Source organism: Ambystoma mexicanum, chromosome 7q (assembly GCF_040938575.1).
Source record: "Ambystoma mexicanum isolate Mex_15411 chromosome 7q, UKY_AmexF1_1, whole genome shotgun sequence".
NCBI classification, from domain to species: Eukaryota; Metazoa; Chordata; class Amphibia; order Caudata; family Ambystomatidae; genus Ambystoma; species Ambystoma mexicanum.
The window spans coordinates 675,649,181-675,667,379 of record NC_090941.1 but is presented as its reverse complement, the minus strand read 5'-3'; the positions used below and the strand labels follow the sequence as shown (position 1 = coordinate 675,667,379).

The 18,199-nt window shown below is 43.5% G+C and overlaps 1 protein-coding gene across 3 annotated transcripts in view; it reads right to left on the bottom strand.

The window, feature by feature from the left end:
* Positions 1 to 18,199, bottom strand: part of ATP8A2 (ATPase phospholipid transporting 8A2) — a 3,773,191-nt gene that overhangs the window by 2,439,331 nt on the left and 1,315,661 nt on the right. For all 3 annotated transcript variants that reach the window (XR_011284127.1, XM_069639892.1, XM_069639893.1), the window contains exons 8-9: positions 16,339 to 16,408; positions 4,553 to 4,680 (exon numbers count right to left, since the gene is read on the bottom strand). Coding sequence is in view for 2 of the 3 variants with exons in the window: in XM_069639892.1 (XP_069495993.1) it covers positions 4,553 to 4,680; positions 16,339 to 16,408 (198 nt within the window). In the remaining variant the exon portion in view is untranslated. The remainder of the gene's footprint in view (positions 1 to 4,552; positions 4,681 to 16,338; positions 16,409 to 18,199) is intronic.

Here is an 18,199-nt window from a genome sequence, read left to right as displayed (position 1 = left end):
CATATGTTTAGAACCTCTGCAGCGTCTTTAATATAATTTGTCAGGATGCTTCTTCTTGGGGTGTTGCTTTCCTCTTGACAACCCCCTTCTGCTACTGGTACTCTGGAGGCAGGCTCCATTGCTCCACAGTATGTCGCTGCTTCAACCACCTTTAATACAACATTCTCTGACAGTATTATAGACAACCACAGTTCTGATAGTTCTGCTTCAACTGGGTACTTTATGACTCTTAGGCAATTTAAAGACCAGACTCTTCGACCGCTACAGGTAGGCATGACACTCTTCTTTCCTAGTTTATGAGAAAGGGCAGACTCTTTGCCTCTTCTGTCCTACTGGCACCAATATAATCTGTCTTTGCTTTCAGTCTGCTTCTTTCTCAGCTTCCACAATCTCAACATTAGACTTGATCTGCTTACAAGCACCCAGCGCCCTTCCCCAGATTTATCCACACCCTTTTGGTTCCAGTAGCTACCCCGAAGCTGTATTGCCACTCTTCCAGCTTTAGATAATCTTGTCACCTTTGTATCAGAGGACACTGGACCTTTAACCACTTCAAAAACTTCAAAATACATGTGGTTAGATTTCAATAGGGCTGGTTTCACCATAGAAAGGATTTGCCTACTGGCTTGTGTAATGCTTGTTCTTCTCTTTACTTCAGCAACTTCTACATTTATAAAAATACTTGTTCTGAATGTTACAAGGTTTGAACTTCACAAGAGAAACAGATTTAGGCAGTGGTCAAAGTGTCCCTGCTGACCTGCACCCACTCCCCACAAACCCCATCATCACGTCCCCTCCCACACACAATACACACCCCCAAAACTTGCACCTGCTGTTTAAGGAAACTTCCAGTGCAGTGCACTGAAAGGGCAAGTTTCAACTTCAACTACACTTTTATTTTAAAACGAAACCATTCCGGAACGCTTTCTTTTTAAAATAAAAGTATAGGAGCTGTAAAAGGTAATTTTAAAAAGTAGTGGAGCACCGCTCCCAACCGCTCCCGCTCACTTCGACCACTGGATTTAGGTAAACGCGACCATTCTTTGATGGAGATTTTCAAAGTTAAAGAACTGTAAGGAGTTGCATTCCCTTTCAATAGGGAGGAGTGATACTTTGACTCTGGTTGGGAATCTCATTTGACCACACACAACATCTCTTTCTTGTAACATTCCTTGTAACAGTTTGTGAAAGTCAGTTTAAACTTTCTGAGTGATTTAACAAAGCGTTCCCCTTCTTAATTGGAGACAAGCGACCACTCCGGTAAGGTTATATATTTCAACAATGGAAATGGAAAGCTTTTTCGTTTACGTGCACACTCCTACTTGCATTAGATGTGCGCATAATACATTTCCTTTGTTGTTAGGGCTTTTCACGGCAACAAACAACTTCCAACAACTTCCACTCGCTTCTGCTACTACGCAAGTTATAATTGAGATGGTAACAGCTACAGGTAAGAGCTTTTCAGTGAATCTGAATACAGAGCTTCACTCACCGGCTCCAGAAACACTGCGGTTGTGGGCTGCTTACACTGCCCGACTTTCTTTCCTTCTACTAATACTTTAGGCACACATGGGACTTACACCCCTCTGCAGCATGGGTGTCTCCGATCCGGCCTAGACCACGGGAAGTCTCCTTCACTCCTCAGCCCCTCGGCTTGCTTTTGCACACCGGCATCTGGTTGCAGCACGATCTCGGCTTTGCAATTACAGCCACTGGGTGCACCTGGGAAGACCTTCAATCTCACCACATCCCTCTCAAGTTGAGAACAAAAAAAAGAGCCCTCCGGCACCGCTTTCCATGCTTGTAAGTGAATGGAACCAGCGTTGCAGAAGAATGGCTGAGTCGGCCAACACAGTGAAGTGTAGTGCCCAAAGGTAAGTAAGTTGGTGGGGGGCCTCATTTCTTCATTTGAACTTTACTTCATTTTGTACAAAAAGTCCATCCAACTTTTATAAATCATCAGAGTGTCTTTGCAATGCATTGTTTTATACATACTGTTTCCCGAGTTTGCTCTATCCTGTTAAAGTTCTGCTAATTTCTTCCCCCCAATGGGTGAGTTGGGAGAGGCAGTGAGTGGCATTTCTTCTTTGGTTTTCCATGCTCTCCCTCCCTTCTTTTCCAATTGTTTTTTGGCATTGTTTTCGGTCCTGCAGATATATTATTGCTTGATTATTCTATCCTACCATGTTCAATGTGCCTACTTCACACCATGCCTGGTTACAAGTGATGTCTTGACATTTGTTGGTATATCTTTTCATATACCTGTTTGTTTGCCAGGGTGTGTGGGCTCAGCTGTCATCCGTGATGGTATTTGGTATGTTTTGGGTGGCTTGTCCTTAAGTTACCATCTATGACATCACTGGTTGTCAGCTTCCCGGAGTCTGTCATTGCTTGTCCTATAATTGGACTTAGTGCTATGCAGCAGAGTGCCTAAAGCTGATCTCAAATAGGCAGGCTAACATAATAAGGGCGCATGTGTATACACTTCCCTTCGATTATGTCTTACTTTGGCTAACTCTTCCAGAGTTGGGATGTCTGGTAGCCAAAGTAATAGAAATAAACAAAGAACCAAGAGATAGAGATTATTGCACTTGAGCAACACACTTCCGTGTGGTAGTTTGATACACACTCTCTTAAGAGTGCAGAAGCAAGAGAAGAGGTTTGCTAAAGTCAAGCCAAACACTGACCCCTCGGGATTGAAGACGTTCTCATAGTGTTTGTAAAAAAAAAGTAAGGGAAACAAAGTAAATTAAATTCTGCATTCTGGCAGAGAGAATCCAATCAAGAGGGTTACAAATATAAGAGAAGGAAACTAATTGAAACACTGCATTCTGGGAAAAAGAGTAGAGTCCCAAAGCATTACGAAGGTAAGACAAGGAAAGAAAGTGAAAAACGTTCACTTACTATTCAAAATACGTCAACAACTACAAGGAAGAAAACAAGAAGAAGGCTACATGTTGGGAAAAGGGGTCCAACAAAAAGTGAGAGAAAACCCAGGGTGAGAAAACAAGTGTAATGGTGTGATCTGGGGGATGGAGTATATTCCCCAAATAAATAGCTTGAAGCAACAGTACAAATGCTGCAAACTGGTAAAAGGAGCACACTCCCATGGAGTATGCCCACTGTAGGACAAGGAGCTGAAGGGAAATAAAACATTTAGGGAGCTGAGTAGAATCCCAAAGTGTGACTGGGAGAGAAACCTGAACAAGGCAAGAGATTGTGATTGGAGGGGTGAGGAAGTGTCCGTAAACTGGAAGGAAAGATGCAAAGACACTAAAACCAACCATGATAAATTGTTTTCTTTTAATCAACCTTTGAGTCTTGCATTTCTGTTGCCAGTAAATGCTTTGGGACACTCCAACAGAGCATACAGTGTTTCTAATAGAAATTGCCAGGAGTCCTAGATGAGGAGTTATGTTTTGATGGGTTAAAGGTATTATTATGTGGTGTTAGATTGTATATTATTTGTGTTATGCAATTAAATGTAATACTAATGATTTTGTGATAATTTCTGTTACCTCTTTTCCATTCCACTTTTCTTTCTTTTCCTTTTCTGCTTTTGATATAAATGGTGTAGTGGATGATGCCATGTGTTATGTCATGTGTGTGTGGATATGAGCAGTGCATGGTTGGGGTGCACGTTATGGTTGCATAGCTTAATATAACTGCCAAATATCTGTCTTTCAGATTTTGTGCTGCAACCATAGCGTCCCTTTAACAAAGCATTTTGGCTTATGTTCACAGATTTTCTATTAAGGCAACTTAACAGTAAAGGTCCTTTAAAAAGGTTTTTTCAGTGTGAGAGCGAGAGAGAAAGAGAGAGAGAAAGAGAGAGAGAGCGAGAGAGTATATATTGTTAGAAAAGTGTTAAGAGGAGGAGGAGGATGGAGGGCACATGCTGAGAGGGGCATGGCTGCAAAAGTTAAACACATATCCACTTCTAGCCTCGCTTATTAATACAGAAGGCACATTTTCAGTAGCCACTCACTGGGATGAGACAGCTGATGGCATGAAAGTACTTCCTCTCAGGCAGGGCTCGTTTACATGTCCTCCATTAAAGGCACATGGCACAAGTGCTGTGTAAATCCATGAAGCCATTGTTTGCTTTAATTATAAGTGCTTTGAAATGCAAAGAGCCATGTAGTGAGTTTCAAGCGAGTTAAAATATGTGATGAACAAACGTTTCGTCATAGAAAAGCTCATATCGTCATAGAAAAGCTCATATGTTATTGAGGAGGGATATGCACTCTACACAAGTATAAATCAGAAACGGTACTCAATGGTAATCAATGAGGTGTTTACTAGGTTACTGACAGCCTATAATCATACTAATGCAGCATTAGTGGTGAGGCCCAGCTTGGGAAAAGCTGCAGCATATTTTAGTTTGCAAACTACACACCACCTGTGGCTAAAACCTGAAATATCTCCTTTGGATGGAGTACACACGTGGTACCTTTAAATGTAGGAAACCTCTTCTGGCCAGTCAAATGTTCAATGCTCAGTTAATGCACTTGGGCGTTAGAAAAGCGCGCTGATGAAATGCAAACACTACCTATTCCTTTCTAAGATCAAGTTTCCGGTGAAATCATAGAGGTGGCGATTTGGTCCTTCACATTCGATCCTTCCACTCATTTTCATCAATTCTTCTGTGGACTGGAAATTAGAGGTTATTGGTAAGCCCTGCAGAAATAAAAAAAAAAGATTCTTTGAAGACAGGTCTCTTAACTATGCAATAAGTTTACAGGGGTACGCTTTCCACGCCACCAGACAACAACTGTGGATTTAACCTGAACCATGAACTTTATCTCACCTGACTCCTTCTGTAGTATTATGTCGTGAACCAGAAAAATCATCACATTGTTGGCACATCCTTCAAACATGCAAAGATGGAATGCAGTGGCAAAACACACAAGAGTGGTGAGTGGCCTGTAAGATTCCTGCCAAGAAGAGAAATGCTAAGGCCTTGGGTCAAGTTGGGTTGCCCAGAAGGGAGGGCCCCTCTACCACAGAGGTCTGAAGGGTGACCATTATACCTATGAAGATGCCATGACCTCCCATGCACGGCGTAATCCATGTTACTGTTCACACATCACACTCGTCCCACAGGGCGGGAAAGTCTTAATGAGCATTGGAGTTTGGGATGTAGATACATGGAGAGAAGTCTGAGGAAGGGATCTACCTTTATGGATGGGAAACTCGCTCCTTCTGTCTGTCAAGTTCTTTTCATGGATTCACAATGCCCAGGCTGAGAAAGCGAACATAAATTAAAAATTTACTAAATAGAGGGAAACAGGGCCTGACAACACTGGGTTTCTACGACTTACTGTATGAGGACATACTGCTCAATGGGCACTCCCTGGAGCTGCTCATAACTATGAGTGCACAGCAAATGCACATGGGTGCACGCAGCTCTCATGCTGGACATATACTAGTGCAGTGCAGTGGCAGATTTAAGCCAAGGGGCCCAAAGGTAAAATTGAAACAGGGCCCTCGGTAGGCGGAGCTGAATTACCATGAATTGTTCTTATTCGAAATGTCTGAGGGAGAAAATAACAAAAGTTATTTTACCAAAAATAACTTTCAGTTTTGTCTCCCATGGACATTTCTTGAAACTGCCCCCCCCTCCTGGCCCCCCACCAACTTACTTACCTTTGGGCACTACACTTCACTGTGTTGGCCGACTCAGCCATTCTTCTGCAACGCTGGTTCCTTTCACTTACAAGCATGGAAAGCGGTGCCGGAGGGCCCTTTTTTTGTTCTCAACTTTATTATTTAGGTCGCGAGGGGCACCCCTGCAACTCCCGATGCAGTTTTAGTGAATAAGGGTGCGGGGACACCCCCGGATCCCCGCATCCTCCGCTGTCTTTGTTCACTATACTCCATTAAGTAAACCGCCTGCATGGAGGGTGGAGAAATGCAAGGCTATGATGCATCTAGCATGGCAAGCATTTGAGGGGCTTCCAAGTGGGTGGGAACAAGAGTGGCTCTGGTGGATTTGGCGGGTGGGTCTTGTGAGAGACCTAAGGGTGTCTCACTCGCTGATCCTCAGAGACTTGTCATCCAGGTGGCCAGGACACAACCATCGCTTTTGGATCAAGTTCCTGGGGGTGGACCAGTGCAGGAATATCACCTGGGTGAGGGGTCTTCGTGGAGTGGGGGTGAGGCAGCAGATGGTGAGATACTGTATTCCACCCTGTTTTGTACACTTTACCCATCCTATGTTTTAGGCTGAGGAAGAGGGCGACGGAGAGTAACAAGTCTAACTCTTCTACATTGCACTGGACATGTCCCACTAATCGGGTCAAACAAAGTCAGGCACTTGATTTTAAGTGCATACATCTGATAGCAATTAGCTCAAACCACACAGATAAAAGGCGGAACATAGAGACACACTCTGAGTAAGGCGGAACATGAGTAAAAGCAGGACTTCTGGGGTGAAGGCAAACCTACTGGAGCAGACCTACAGACCAAGGGACAAGAGCAGCGGGTTGAGAACCACATGAGTTCCCTACAGGAGGTTGTTGCCTCCAAAAGGCAGCGAAAGACAAGTGGAGATGGCCAAATACCAAAGCAGAAGGCTGCATTGTGTTTCAGGGATGCCAGCGACCCTCCCGTTTGAACGGCAGAGTTGGGGAGGCGAGGCCAAGCCTGTGGTACTAACCTTGACTCGTGAATTGGAAAACTGTAAAGACAAGAAAGAAACACACAAAGCCGGTGAGTTGGCAAGCAACTTGAGAGACCGGTGTGTGTTAGGGAAAGATTGTAGTTGCAACATTATATTGCAAGTCAAGGCTACACTGGTGTGGATGAGACGTGAAGAAAGGCAGACCTGTGAATGAACTTTGAAGTAAGGATAGCTGTGAAACCAGCGATACTGTATAACGAAGTTGTCCGGTGAAAGGAAGTAGTCCACCCGAAAGTCATGTGAAATTTGAATTGTTTGTAGCAATAAATTGAATGAACTATAAAAGTCAAGTGATCGAAATTAACCCCGAAAGAAGGGGAGAGTAAAAAGCTGAACACTGAACTTTGAGTCGAAGAGGTCCTTCCAAGGTCTGTAGAGAAAGCCACGAACATTTGAAAGTCTTCAACATCCAGAAATTGTCTGAGCCCGACTGAGGGAGACCTGAAGTGTAATAAATACGGGGAAGGTAGAGACTTCTGCAAGTATTGTTGAACTTTTGCTATGAAAGGTCTGAGACCAACAGAGGGGGACCGGGTGAACCTTTTGTTGAACGTTGTTTGGAAGACTGGAAATAGAGACTTTAGCGTGGAAGACCAGGTGGGCCTCGATCAACATTTGGAACTGTTTTTGTTTTAAAAACTTGAGTGAGAGTGTGTCATCCTGCCTACAGGGACCGCCTTACTCTGTGCTGTCTAACGTGGGGAGGAGAGCTGATTCAGCCACATTTATTATTTATATTCAAACGCTGATTTTCTTTATACACTTTTTGTACAAGAGATAGGGCAGGCATTCGATTTTGTTAGCATAGGCCATTTTGATTTGACTCAACTAAGACTGTTTTATTTATTATTTGATGGTCGAGACTGCTTCCATCGTAGTTATAGGGCAAAGTTGGAGTTTTTCGAAACCCAGAAACTTTAATAAAGGTTTTACAAATTTTAACTTTTGTGGCAGTCTCATACTTGTGATACCATGCCTCCCCTACAGTCTCCCCAAAAAAGAGCTCAACTACGGCATATAGGGAGATTACTTTAGAAAGAGACAAATATAGAAAGGTGGCGTTGAGTTAGCTATGTTTGGAGGGAAACCTATACTGCGGGTCCTTTAAAATTGGCACCATATTGACACAGAACTGTAGCGGGGGTAGTTCCACTGCCCACTTCTGAACTGTAAGTACATTTCTAGAAAATACAGCTCCAACTAGCAAGTCAAATTTAGGGATGAGCTTCAGAATCAGGACTGGCAATAATATCTCACATCTCAATTCAAGAGAAATTAAGTGCCAAACGTTTATCCCCCGGGAGCTTGTGCAGCTCAACTTCGGCCCAGGTGCACATGCCATTTAGGGAAGAAGACAGAAAAGGTATTTCCCTGCATTAAACTAAAATCTATAACGATTCAGCACAAACAAAGTAAGTTTTATTGTATTTCATAGTTTTTTTTATAACGTGCCTAATACCATACCCGAGTTCAGTTTCTAAGCGCGTATTCGGGATTTGAACCTCTGGTCAGCGCATTGCACCTGTGCTTTCCTCCGTCCAAGGAGAACCATTTTTAGTTTGGGCTATTTGGTGTTGCTTGTGACACTTATAAGCCGAAACTATTGCATTGGAGTACTGGTAGGGAGAATCGGCATTCAAGGAGGGATACAATGCTTGTAGGTAGGTATTTGCCCACCCCTTGACTGCCCATGGACATGCTAACCCCTGTGGCTATTCCCACCCAGTTCCTGCTCCTCCCTGCTCAAAACACCTCCTCGTGGGAACTCTTTGAAGCCTTAGTATCAAACTTTGCACTCAAAGTGCCTGGCAATGTTTATTCAAAGCGGTTTTCTGAAAGTTAATTATTTAATTGGAGCTGTAAACCGCTAATGGTGAAATAAAAATGTATAAACCAGGCCTGCCTTCAGCCACTCGATTTATGAGCATGTGTCCTTCACTTTAGTCCTATTAAAAACAGGCATTGGGAAATCCAACAGTTTTGGCTTGTGTATAAGTATTAGGGATTTGTCAGGCACCGCTATTAGATGCCCAGGTACACACACCATTTTGCACCTGCTACCATCAATGGCCAGTTAATACCACTACAGCTGTGCCTGGCAATTGCCTTTCCCATGCCTACACAAAATCCGAAACTATTGGCATTGTCAATGATGTTTGAATGTTGAATCATAAACACATTCCTCATTATAGAGGTGTTCTTTCAGTGAATGCGAGGGGCTCGGGTGAGGAGTATGACGAAATCCTATTTTCCAAGCAATGCAAGTCATTTTTAGCAATGAAGTCTGTAAAACTGATGATATACTATTGTTTATGGTTCTGAATGCACTGTAGAAACATGATTTCCCAATTTAATTGTACACAATGGATCAATCTCAGGAGGATGAAGGGCTGAGTTGTCCCTGCCGTGATTCAAGTAGGTGACTGCCAGTTGCTCACAGACCTCTGAAGTGAGCACTTAACTCAGTGAGCTTTTTTAGCTGTTGCAAGTGTATAACCACAGCAGATTCAAGTCCTAACCCAGGAGCTGAGTTTCAGAAACTAGCAAATAACAGATCACCACTTCCAAAGTTGCATTAGCCCACCTGTGAAGGCAGTATATGGCCACTGGGGACACCACCTGCACTACACGGCCAACAGAAACTGGACTTAGAAATATAATGGTAAAACATGGCCATGAGGTGCTCCCCTGGGAATGTGATAGCAGTACAAAGCTCAGTGATTTTAGCACTCACCCCAGACATCAGTCTACAATACACTGGTTTCAATCCCAGCATGGCTCACCAGTGCAATGTTCCGAGATTGATTACTGGAGTACCATTACAGTGGGAAACATTAGCAACTATTACTAGGGCACTTAGAAGCAGATGTAATCGCCCATGAAGCACTGTATAAAACTCGATATTATCATTACTTGTGCACATCAAGCCACACCAAGACTATGATGGTTGAACCTTGGTTCGAGTCTTCCTGGCAACATGAGGCCACACCTGGTCGTATGATCGCTGGGCTTGAGGCACTGTCTGCATTATGCGGAATGAGGCAGCTCCTTGCTTTAGAATTATGGTAGCCGGACAGAATACGTCTCTTCTCGGTTTCTTGTTATAGAATAGCAGAGTATGTCCACACGGGACCGTAACTTGTCTGTGATGGGCGTGACTGGGTTTGAGACCTTATCTGGATATATTAAGATTGTTCAAGGCCACATAAGGTCACACTTTGTCACTTGATGGTAGTACATAGATATGTGAACTAAAACCTTGGTCGAAAATGGCTGCAGCTGGGCCTATGGCCACACCTAGGTATATGATGGAAGTGCATTGCCAGATGAGGCTGCACAATGATCAGCTAGGCATATGAGAGGTCCAGCTGACAATAAGGCCTTTGCTTGTGTATGTGCAGTATATGGTCCCCTTACCTCCTGACCCCTCCTTGCCTTACCTCTCTGCAATGATGTGCGAGTCTTCCTTCCTGTGACCCACTCTCTCCTGTGCACCTTCCCTCCTGTGTTCCTTCACCAGTTCACTGTCTCCCTTTACCTCTCCCCTTGTGATCATATTCCTGTTAGTCCATCCCCAATGATACTTCATCTGTACCCCTTCATCCCGTGCCCCTCACATGGGTGGCACACTTTGTTCTATTAGCTGTGCTCCTCCCTATATTTGCTCTCTCTGAATCACAGTTTCCATAACACAGATGCATATTACTATAAAAAAGGAACACATTATTGGCTTAGTCAATGCCTACTTTTATATGTTTTATAAATTTAATATAGTCATATATTGGTTGAAATTAGTTCCTAACCCAATAAAACCGACGCCAAAATGACAAATGTAGAGACACATTAAATTCAGCAAGCAATGTAAAGTGATACTAGCCTATCACGCATTAAACATTTAATAACAGAGATTAAACAAAATATATATAAATGAATATACTATACAGTGGCACAATCTTGTAGGATCTGTTATGTATTGTCTCACATGAATATTATGGCAGTATGGGTCCTGAAATACTGACAATTGTAGCCCAGAATATTTCACTACGTACATACTGGATTTGCAGTGACTTAACCCTTCAGGGCCTTTGTTGGTTTCATTTCTTTACATTTCTCTGCAGGATCTTAAGTATCATGGTCCGGTATGCATCTAGTCTTGTTAAGTACATGCTGAAAATATTTGCACCATGGTGTCAATCTGAGTTTGTGTGTGGGGTTTAATCACAGCCCCAACAAATATAACTGGAAGGCTAAGTTAGGCCTTACTGCAAAAGACATTGTTCCTATGGTTAGGCCCACTGGTGAATGAAAAGCCTGCTTTAGAACTTCAATACTGCTAAATACTTCAATACTGCTAAATGTGCCTAGCAAATACAAATACAAATACAAATCCAGGCATTTCTGCAAAGGACAAAAAGCAGTATGTAAGGATGGGAAAGGCACATTCCAGTGTTGATTGACACCCAAAAGGAGCAGTTTTCAATGAACCTGCCACACAGCAAAATGCTGTGCACTCTGAAAATTAACCAACAGAGACAACATTCTAAGATGTAAAAAGTGCCTATGGTGAAGGATGAAAGGAACAGCTGCCTTTCAATTTCAGATGACCCCCTGAAAGAATAAAATGCTGCCCAGGGAAACATCATAACATGGAAATCTTGTGGCTGGACAGACTTCCCTGCTATTTTCCCCATGGCCAGATCTGCTTGGCTCTGCTGTCCCTCGGGAAGCCCAGTGCTTTGAAGCATGGCAGAAGGGTTTGGCTCTTGAGTATCACGAATGTGACCATATGGTCAGAGAGAGATGCAGTCTCAGAGTATTCAGTACTTCAGACCAGCATTTGTCTTCACAAGGAGAGATTGATCATTGTATTGCAGGCCTAAACCAATATGCACGCACAGCTTTGTACCACGTGATTTCAGGGAAATGCAACTCAACAGAGCTAATGGGAACTGAAACTAGTTGTGGAATTAATGAGAGAATATGTACCATTTATATTGCCCATAGAACCACTATATTTGTGATTTTCACTATCCTCATAAAACACACCAAGTTCTTTCCGGTGTCATCTTAAAGGTAACTTCAAGGCAGTGGTATGGATATAATCGTCATTCATGTGTGACTTTGGGAATTTCAGTTACCACCTAAAATATGTTTTTAGCTCCCCCAAAAATTTCCTGGATGTGAAAATCGGTGAGCTGATGGCTTGTTAAATTAGGCATCAGGATATTACATTTCATATTCATAACTATTATACTTTTTGTTTAAAGGGTGAACAATCATGAATCACGAAATGAAAGTAAGCTTCACGGATTCGCTGTGAGGAAGGGAATATTAATATCTATATATCATGGCAATTATTGGTAAATGACACAAATTTGCCATGAAGGGACTTTCTGGGTAAAACGTAATTCATGTTAAAAAAAATAATGCAATTGATAGAAGGGGTGTATCTTTCCACTTCACTTCAATCACAGAACTCCCTAGCCTATCCACAGAGAAGGGCGGGCTCTTGGAAGGAGGAAGAGAGAATGATCCTCCAATGATAAAGTAAGCTTTAATCAACTGGCACCTCCAAATTGCAATAATCGAAGGTGGGGCTTATACATTAAAAAATCACTTGCTCTATACAATAAAGGATCAGCACAGCAGAATTTGGCCATCAGACATGGAGAACAAGCGGCCTTAAAAAAACATCCTTGAGGGAGAGCTGAAAACATCTTCCAGGACTTGCCCTTAAATCCGCCTGGGGATATCCTGAGACAGCTGCCTGCCATCTTGGGTGGAGAGACCTTCACATGGTGAGGCCTTAAACTTTGCCTGGGAGAGAGAAACTGGCGGATGCCAACAGCTGACTAGGCACTGATTCTTAAGGAGAGTCCGATTAGTGAGGAAAGCTGGTGACTATCTCTGACTGAAGTAACCAAACCCTGAGCTGTCCAAAGAGGAGCCTGTCTACCACGAGTACACAAAACTAAGAAATCCTGTGTAGGTAACTTGCCCAAAATGAAATTAAGTGTGGGGGATCTGCTTGTCTTGATATTCTTCCCTTAATAGTAAGTGGGGGCAAAGTGTGTAGACCCTTATCATATCTGACTGAATATTAATTTAACTCCCAAATAGAGTGATTCAGGGGGGAACTTGGAAGAATTTGAAAATGTCACCCTCTCTCTTAGCGGGAATAATGTAATGTTATGGTCACATACATTAATTGGGGTGTCCTGGCCACAAAAACAAAATGTGTAATTTCCACCATTCCCAAACCATACCTCTAAAACAAAAAGATTCTTGCCCCTAAAAGCAAATGCCCAACTGATACAACTTCCCAAAACCCTGCCTTTCAATGAAAGGTGTCCTTGCCACAAAAACAAAATTGATAATTGTCAACAGTCCCAAACCATGCCTTCAAAACAAAAAGGTGTGTGTTCTATTCCCACACTCTGCCTATAAAACAAAAAGGTGTGTGTTCCATTGCCAAACCTTGTATTTAAACAAAAGGTGTTTTTGCCACCAAACGAAATTCCCAATGTTCTCCCCTCCTTAAACATTGGATTTAAAGAAAGTGCAGCCCTTAGCCGCAAACGAAATTCCTGAATTGTCCCCACTACCTAGAACTGGCCTTCAAACAGAGGGGTGTTGCAGATCACTGCTGGCCAGGTTTTTCGCTGGGGAGGACGAGTGTTTTGTCAAGTGAAACCAGTGTCATTTCCATTGAACAATTTACATGCTTGCCTGAGTGTGAGTAGGTGACCCTGCTAGCAGAATGATTTTGATTATGTTTGCGTGAAAAGGAAACAGGGTGCTACTTGCCACATGCATGTGTCAAAGTCTGTATTTCCATAACTGCAAGTAGAGTGTAGGAAATTAAACAAAGACCACATGTCTCATGTGTAAATACCAGACAAAAAATTCCCCTACCCTAGGGTCCTGCTCAGTTTTGTGATTCTATGGCTGACTTAGGGCTGAATTAGCTGGTCTCAGAGTCCACCCATACACATGGTGGTATTCTGGACCTCATTTTCACAGCTGAACTTAATATACAAATTAATCCCCCCGAGTCCAGTGATCTGGTCCAATCATCATATTTTATCTTTTCATATCATTAATGCCCTATGTCCTCCCACACTATGCCATGTGGCCATTCTATGCCATAATTGAATAAAAGGGGATGGAAGCCTTGACTGCCGAAATGTGTAACTCGCCCCCTTACTTGACCTGCCTTTCTTGACCCAGACTCTTCTACAAGTGGCAGACATAACTGCCCACCTTCAAACTCACTCACCCACTAAAAGGCCCCTCCGCACCTTGGTTCTCGGCAGAGCTGAAAGCAGCCCGTCTGGAGATAAGGCAGGTGGAGCGGAGGTGGCATAGGAATTATGGTATGCAGGAGAAAATGTGCTTTCAGAATCTTACCTACAGCTATAATAGGGCGACCAAGCTTGCTAAACAAGTCTTCTTTACAGGTAGAGTCCTATCTTCTCTAAATCAGTCTAAAGAGTTGTTTTCGTGCATTAAACCATTTACCTCCGCTGCTGCCACTGCATCATAGATGGCCAGTCTCAGACACTGTGATTCTCTGGCTGAAATTTTTATTACCAAGGTTACGGATATTAGCAATCAAATCCATATTAACCTCTCAGTGTGCAGGTACAGGCGTAAGCAAGGCGAATACCATGCCACAGCACTCTTGATCTGATTTTCCTGAGTTCTCCACAGGGGACATGCTCAATGCAATTACCAAATTGAAATCTGCAGCCCTGTCAGACCCTATTCCGGTCGCAGTCCTGCAAGAAATTCTTCCTGTGTAACTACCACAGTGAACTGTTCTTTTCAGCAGGGTAGTATTCCCTCAAAGCTTATAAAGGCCATTGTTTTTCCATTCTTAAAAAAGCCTTCACTGAATCCTGCAGTTTTGACTAACTATCGTCCTATCTCACATCTTGTCTACTTTATGAATCTGTTAGAGTCTCTGGTGTCTCTTCTATCCTCTTTTCTTGAACACTCGAATGGTCTTGATCCATTTCAGTCTAGTTTTCAAAAAGGGCGGCTAACCGAGAGTATCCTGGTATCAGTGATGAATGATCTCACCATGCTGGCAGATCAGGATGGAGTAGGTGCCTTGATATTGCTAGACCTATCGACAGCTTTTGACACGGTTGATGACTCCATCCTGTTGTATCGCCTAGCTACAGCAGGCATCTCGTTAACCGTTTAGGTCTCGTTCTCCTCCTTTTTATCAGGTTGGGGTCATTCACTCTCTCTTCCTCCTCTTCTCTCGGTGTCTCACGCTCTATCCTGTGGTGTCCCTCATGGCTCTGCCTTGTCCCCCATGTTATTTAATATCTATATTCAGTCGCTAGTAGCTCTCATCAGCTATCATGGCTTCAGATGCTGCGCCTATGCAGACAACACCCAGATTCTGGTGTGGTTAGCTCTTGACCAATCTGAAGTGTCGTCAAGGCTGTGCGAGTGCCTGTCAACCGTGAAGGGCTGGATGGACGACAAATAGATTCAGCTGAACGGGGACAAGACAGAGGTGATGGTGGTGGGTTTCCCATATAAGGCCTCTCTTTGGACTTCATTTTGGCCATCAGCTCTGGGGGATCCCCTGCTGCGATAGCGTCAGTCAAGAACCTAGGTGTCTCATTTTCATCTATGTTATCAATGGCAGTGCAAGTGAGCACCGTCTGTAAAATAGGCTTTGTCTCACTAAAGCTTCTTCACAAGATCCTGCCCTTCTTGCCGGTGGCCTTATACCATCAGGTGGTTGCCTCTCTGATCACTACTCACATTGACTATTGCAATGCCCTCTATTTGGCTCAACCAAATGGTCTGGTTCAGCGGCTCCAACGCCTAGAGAACATGGCAGCAAGAGTCGCCACAGGATCTCCGTATGGAGCCCACATTAGACCAGTTGTTTGTGCCCTTCATTTTCTCCTGGTGGCTGGGAGGGTTACGTTTAAGGCCCTCTGTCTAGTTCACTGTGCATACTACTGTCTTGGCGTCCAGTTCTTACATGACAAATTCAAGCAGTACATCCCAGCTCGGCCCCTCTGCTCTGAAACGGCCAATCTGGTCATTATCCCGAAATTTACGCGAACCGGTTGCAGCAAGAAAACTCCAGAATGAGCTGTCCACAGCAATGCGGAACAAAGAACCATCTGCAATTCCGACGCTCTCTAAAAACTCTGCTTTTCTAGACAGGCTGCTTCAGCCATTTGCCGTTTAGTTTCTTGGTGCCCTTGTGGTGTATGTGTGCTGTATAAGTGCTTTTAACATAACATAAAAAAGTGTTCTCATGTTCAAATTGTGCTTTGTTTTCATGCTAAATTGTCTTTCAAGTACTATTTACCTGTCTATTGTTGAAGTTGTGTTTTGTGCCACAAAGAAAGATGGACAAGTAACACAAAACAAACCTCATTAAACTTTAAATATAAATAAATATATATTCTGCCTATACCCCTGTCTGTTTCTTGGCTCATTGTTAGCACAGGGGGAGGGATCTACGTGGTTCTACATAGGGTGTGTTGAATCCCAAATTAATGGTGTATTGTGGTCTTGTTTAAATGGGGGGAAGGAACTTCCTGTGTTGAGTGCGGTCTCCCTATATCGTTACATGTGACAAGTGCAAATGAAAACAGAAAACAATTGTTTACCTGCCGGATTTTAAGATTGGTTTCTCCATCAAGGTTAGAGGTCTCAATGTAACACATTGCCTCCGGCTCACTGTAGAAAGGTGCAAAAAAAGTGGATTAAATACCTTCTACTGTTTTCGGTGTCATACATTGTCAACATGCATCAGTAGCTCAGATAGTATGACTTGTCACAGTCCCCCACTACCACCATCTCACCCTTCCTCCTCACAGTACCCCACTACCAACACCTCACTTTTCCTGTTCACAGTCCCTCACTAAAACCATCACCTTTCCTTGTCACAGTACCCAACTACCACCAACTCACTCTTCCTCTTCACAGCCCCCGACTACAACCATGTCACTCATCCTAGTCACAGTCCCCCACTACCACATCTCACTCTTCCACGTCACAGTCCCCCACTGTGACCATTCACTATTCCTCATCAGCCGCCCACTACCACCACCTCGCTCTTCCTTGTCACAGTACCCCACTACCACCAACACACTCTTCTTCGTCTCAGTCGCCGATTTCCACCACATCGCTCTACCTCATCACAGTAGCCCACTACCATCAATTCACTCTTCCTTGTCAAAGTACCCCACAACCACCACGTCACTCTTCCTCATCACAGTCCCCCACTATGACCATATCAATATTCCTCATCAGTTGCCCACTACACCATCTGGCTCTTCCTCGTCACAGTACCACAGTACCACAGCACTCTTCGTCATCACATCACCCCACTTCCACATCACTCTTCCTCATCACAGTACCCCAGTGCCACCAACGCACTCTTTCTCGTCACAGTACCCCTACTACCACCACATTCCTCATCACAGTACCCCACTACTACCAACTCACTCTTCCTTGTCACAGTCCCCCACTACCGCCATATCACTCTTCCATGTTACAGTCGCCCACTAACACAACCTCACTCTTCCATGTCACAGTCCCCCACTGCCACCACATCACTCTTCCTAGACACAGTACCCTACTACCTCCAATCCGCTCTTCCTCATCACAGTACGCCACTACCACTAACTCACTCTTCCTCGTCACAGTACCCCATTACCACCACGTCACTCTTGCTCCTCCCTCTCCACCACTATCACCATCTCACTCTTCCTTATCACAGTCCCCTACTAACCCCATCTCATTCACATTGTGGGTGGGAACTTCAGTTAAGGTACAGTTAAGATTAATATGTGCAGTATAACAAAATCCTTGAAATTTGGTGAAACAAACATTAGCTGAAGTGATGTTACGGTGCCGAGTTAATGCCGCAAAACCCCTGACATTTGGCACGTGTTGAAGCTACACCACTTTAACTATGAGGCCCCCATTGCACCACCCCTAATCCCACACATATGACATCACTTAAGGCATTATTAACAAAATCACTGGTACAGCAGACCACACATTCAAGTAAGAGAGATGCAACATTTAAAAAAACCTGTTTCTGCATGTAAAGGTGGATTCAAGTGTAAATAATATACACGGCATTAATAAAAACTCAAAATATACACCTATCATCACACCTTACATTAAATGGCCTCAAAATATACACCAACAATCGCAATTGATGTCGAATTGCCTTAACAAATAAACCCACAATTAACAAAATCACTAGCTCACCACAACATATCGCCTTGCTACCATCTTCGTACCACTTTTCACACCAACCTACAACTAACATTCACGGTCTAAGGACAGATACAACAATAATAGACAACCAGAACACAAAACACCATTAAAACATGGACACATTCACCCAATAACACCATCCAAAAATATAGGGCGAATGAAGCAAATGAAGTAAACGCTGCCTGCCCTGTGCACATGGCAGGCAGTGTTTACAATGGATCCCTATGGGGCATCTAT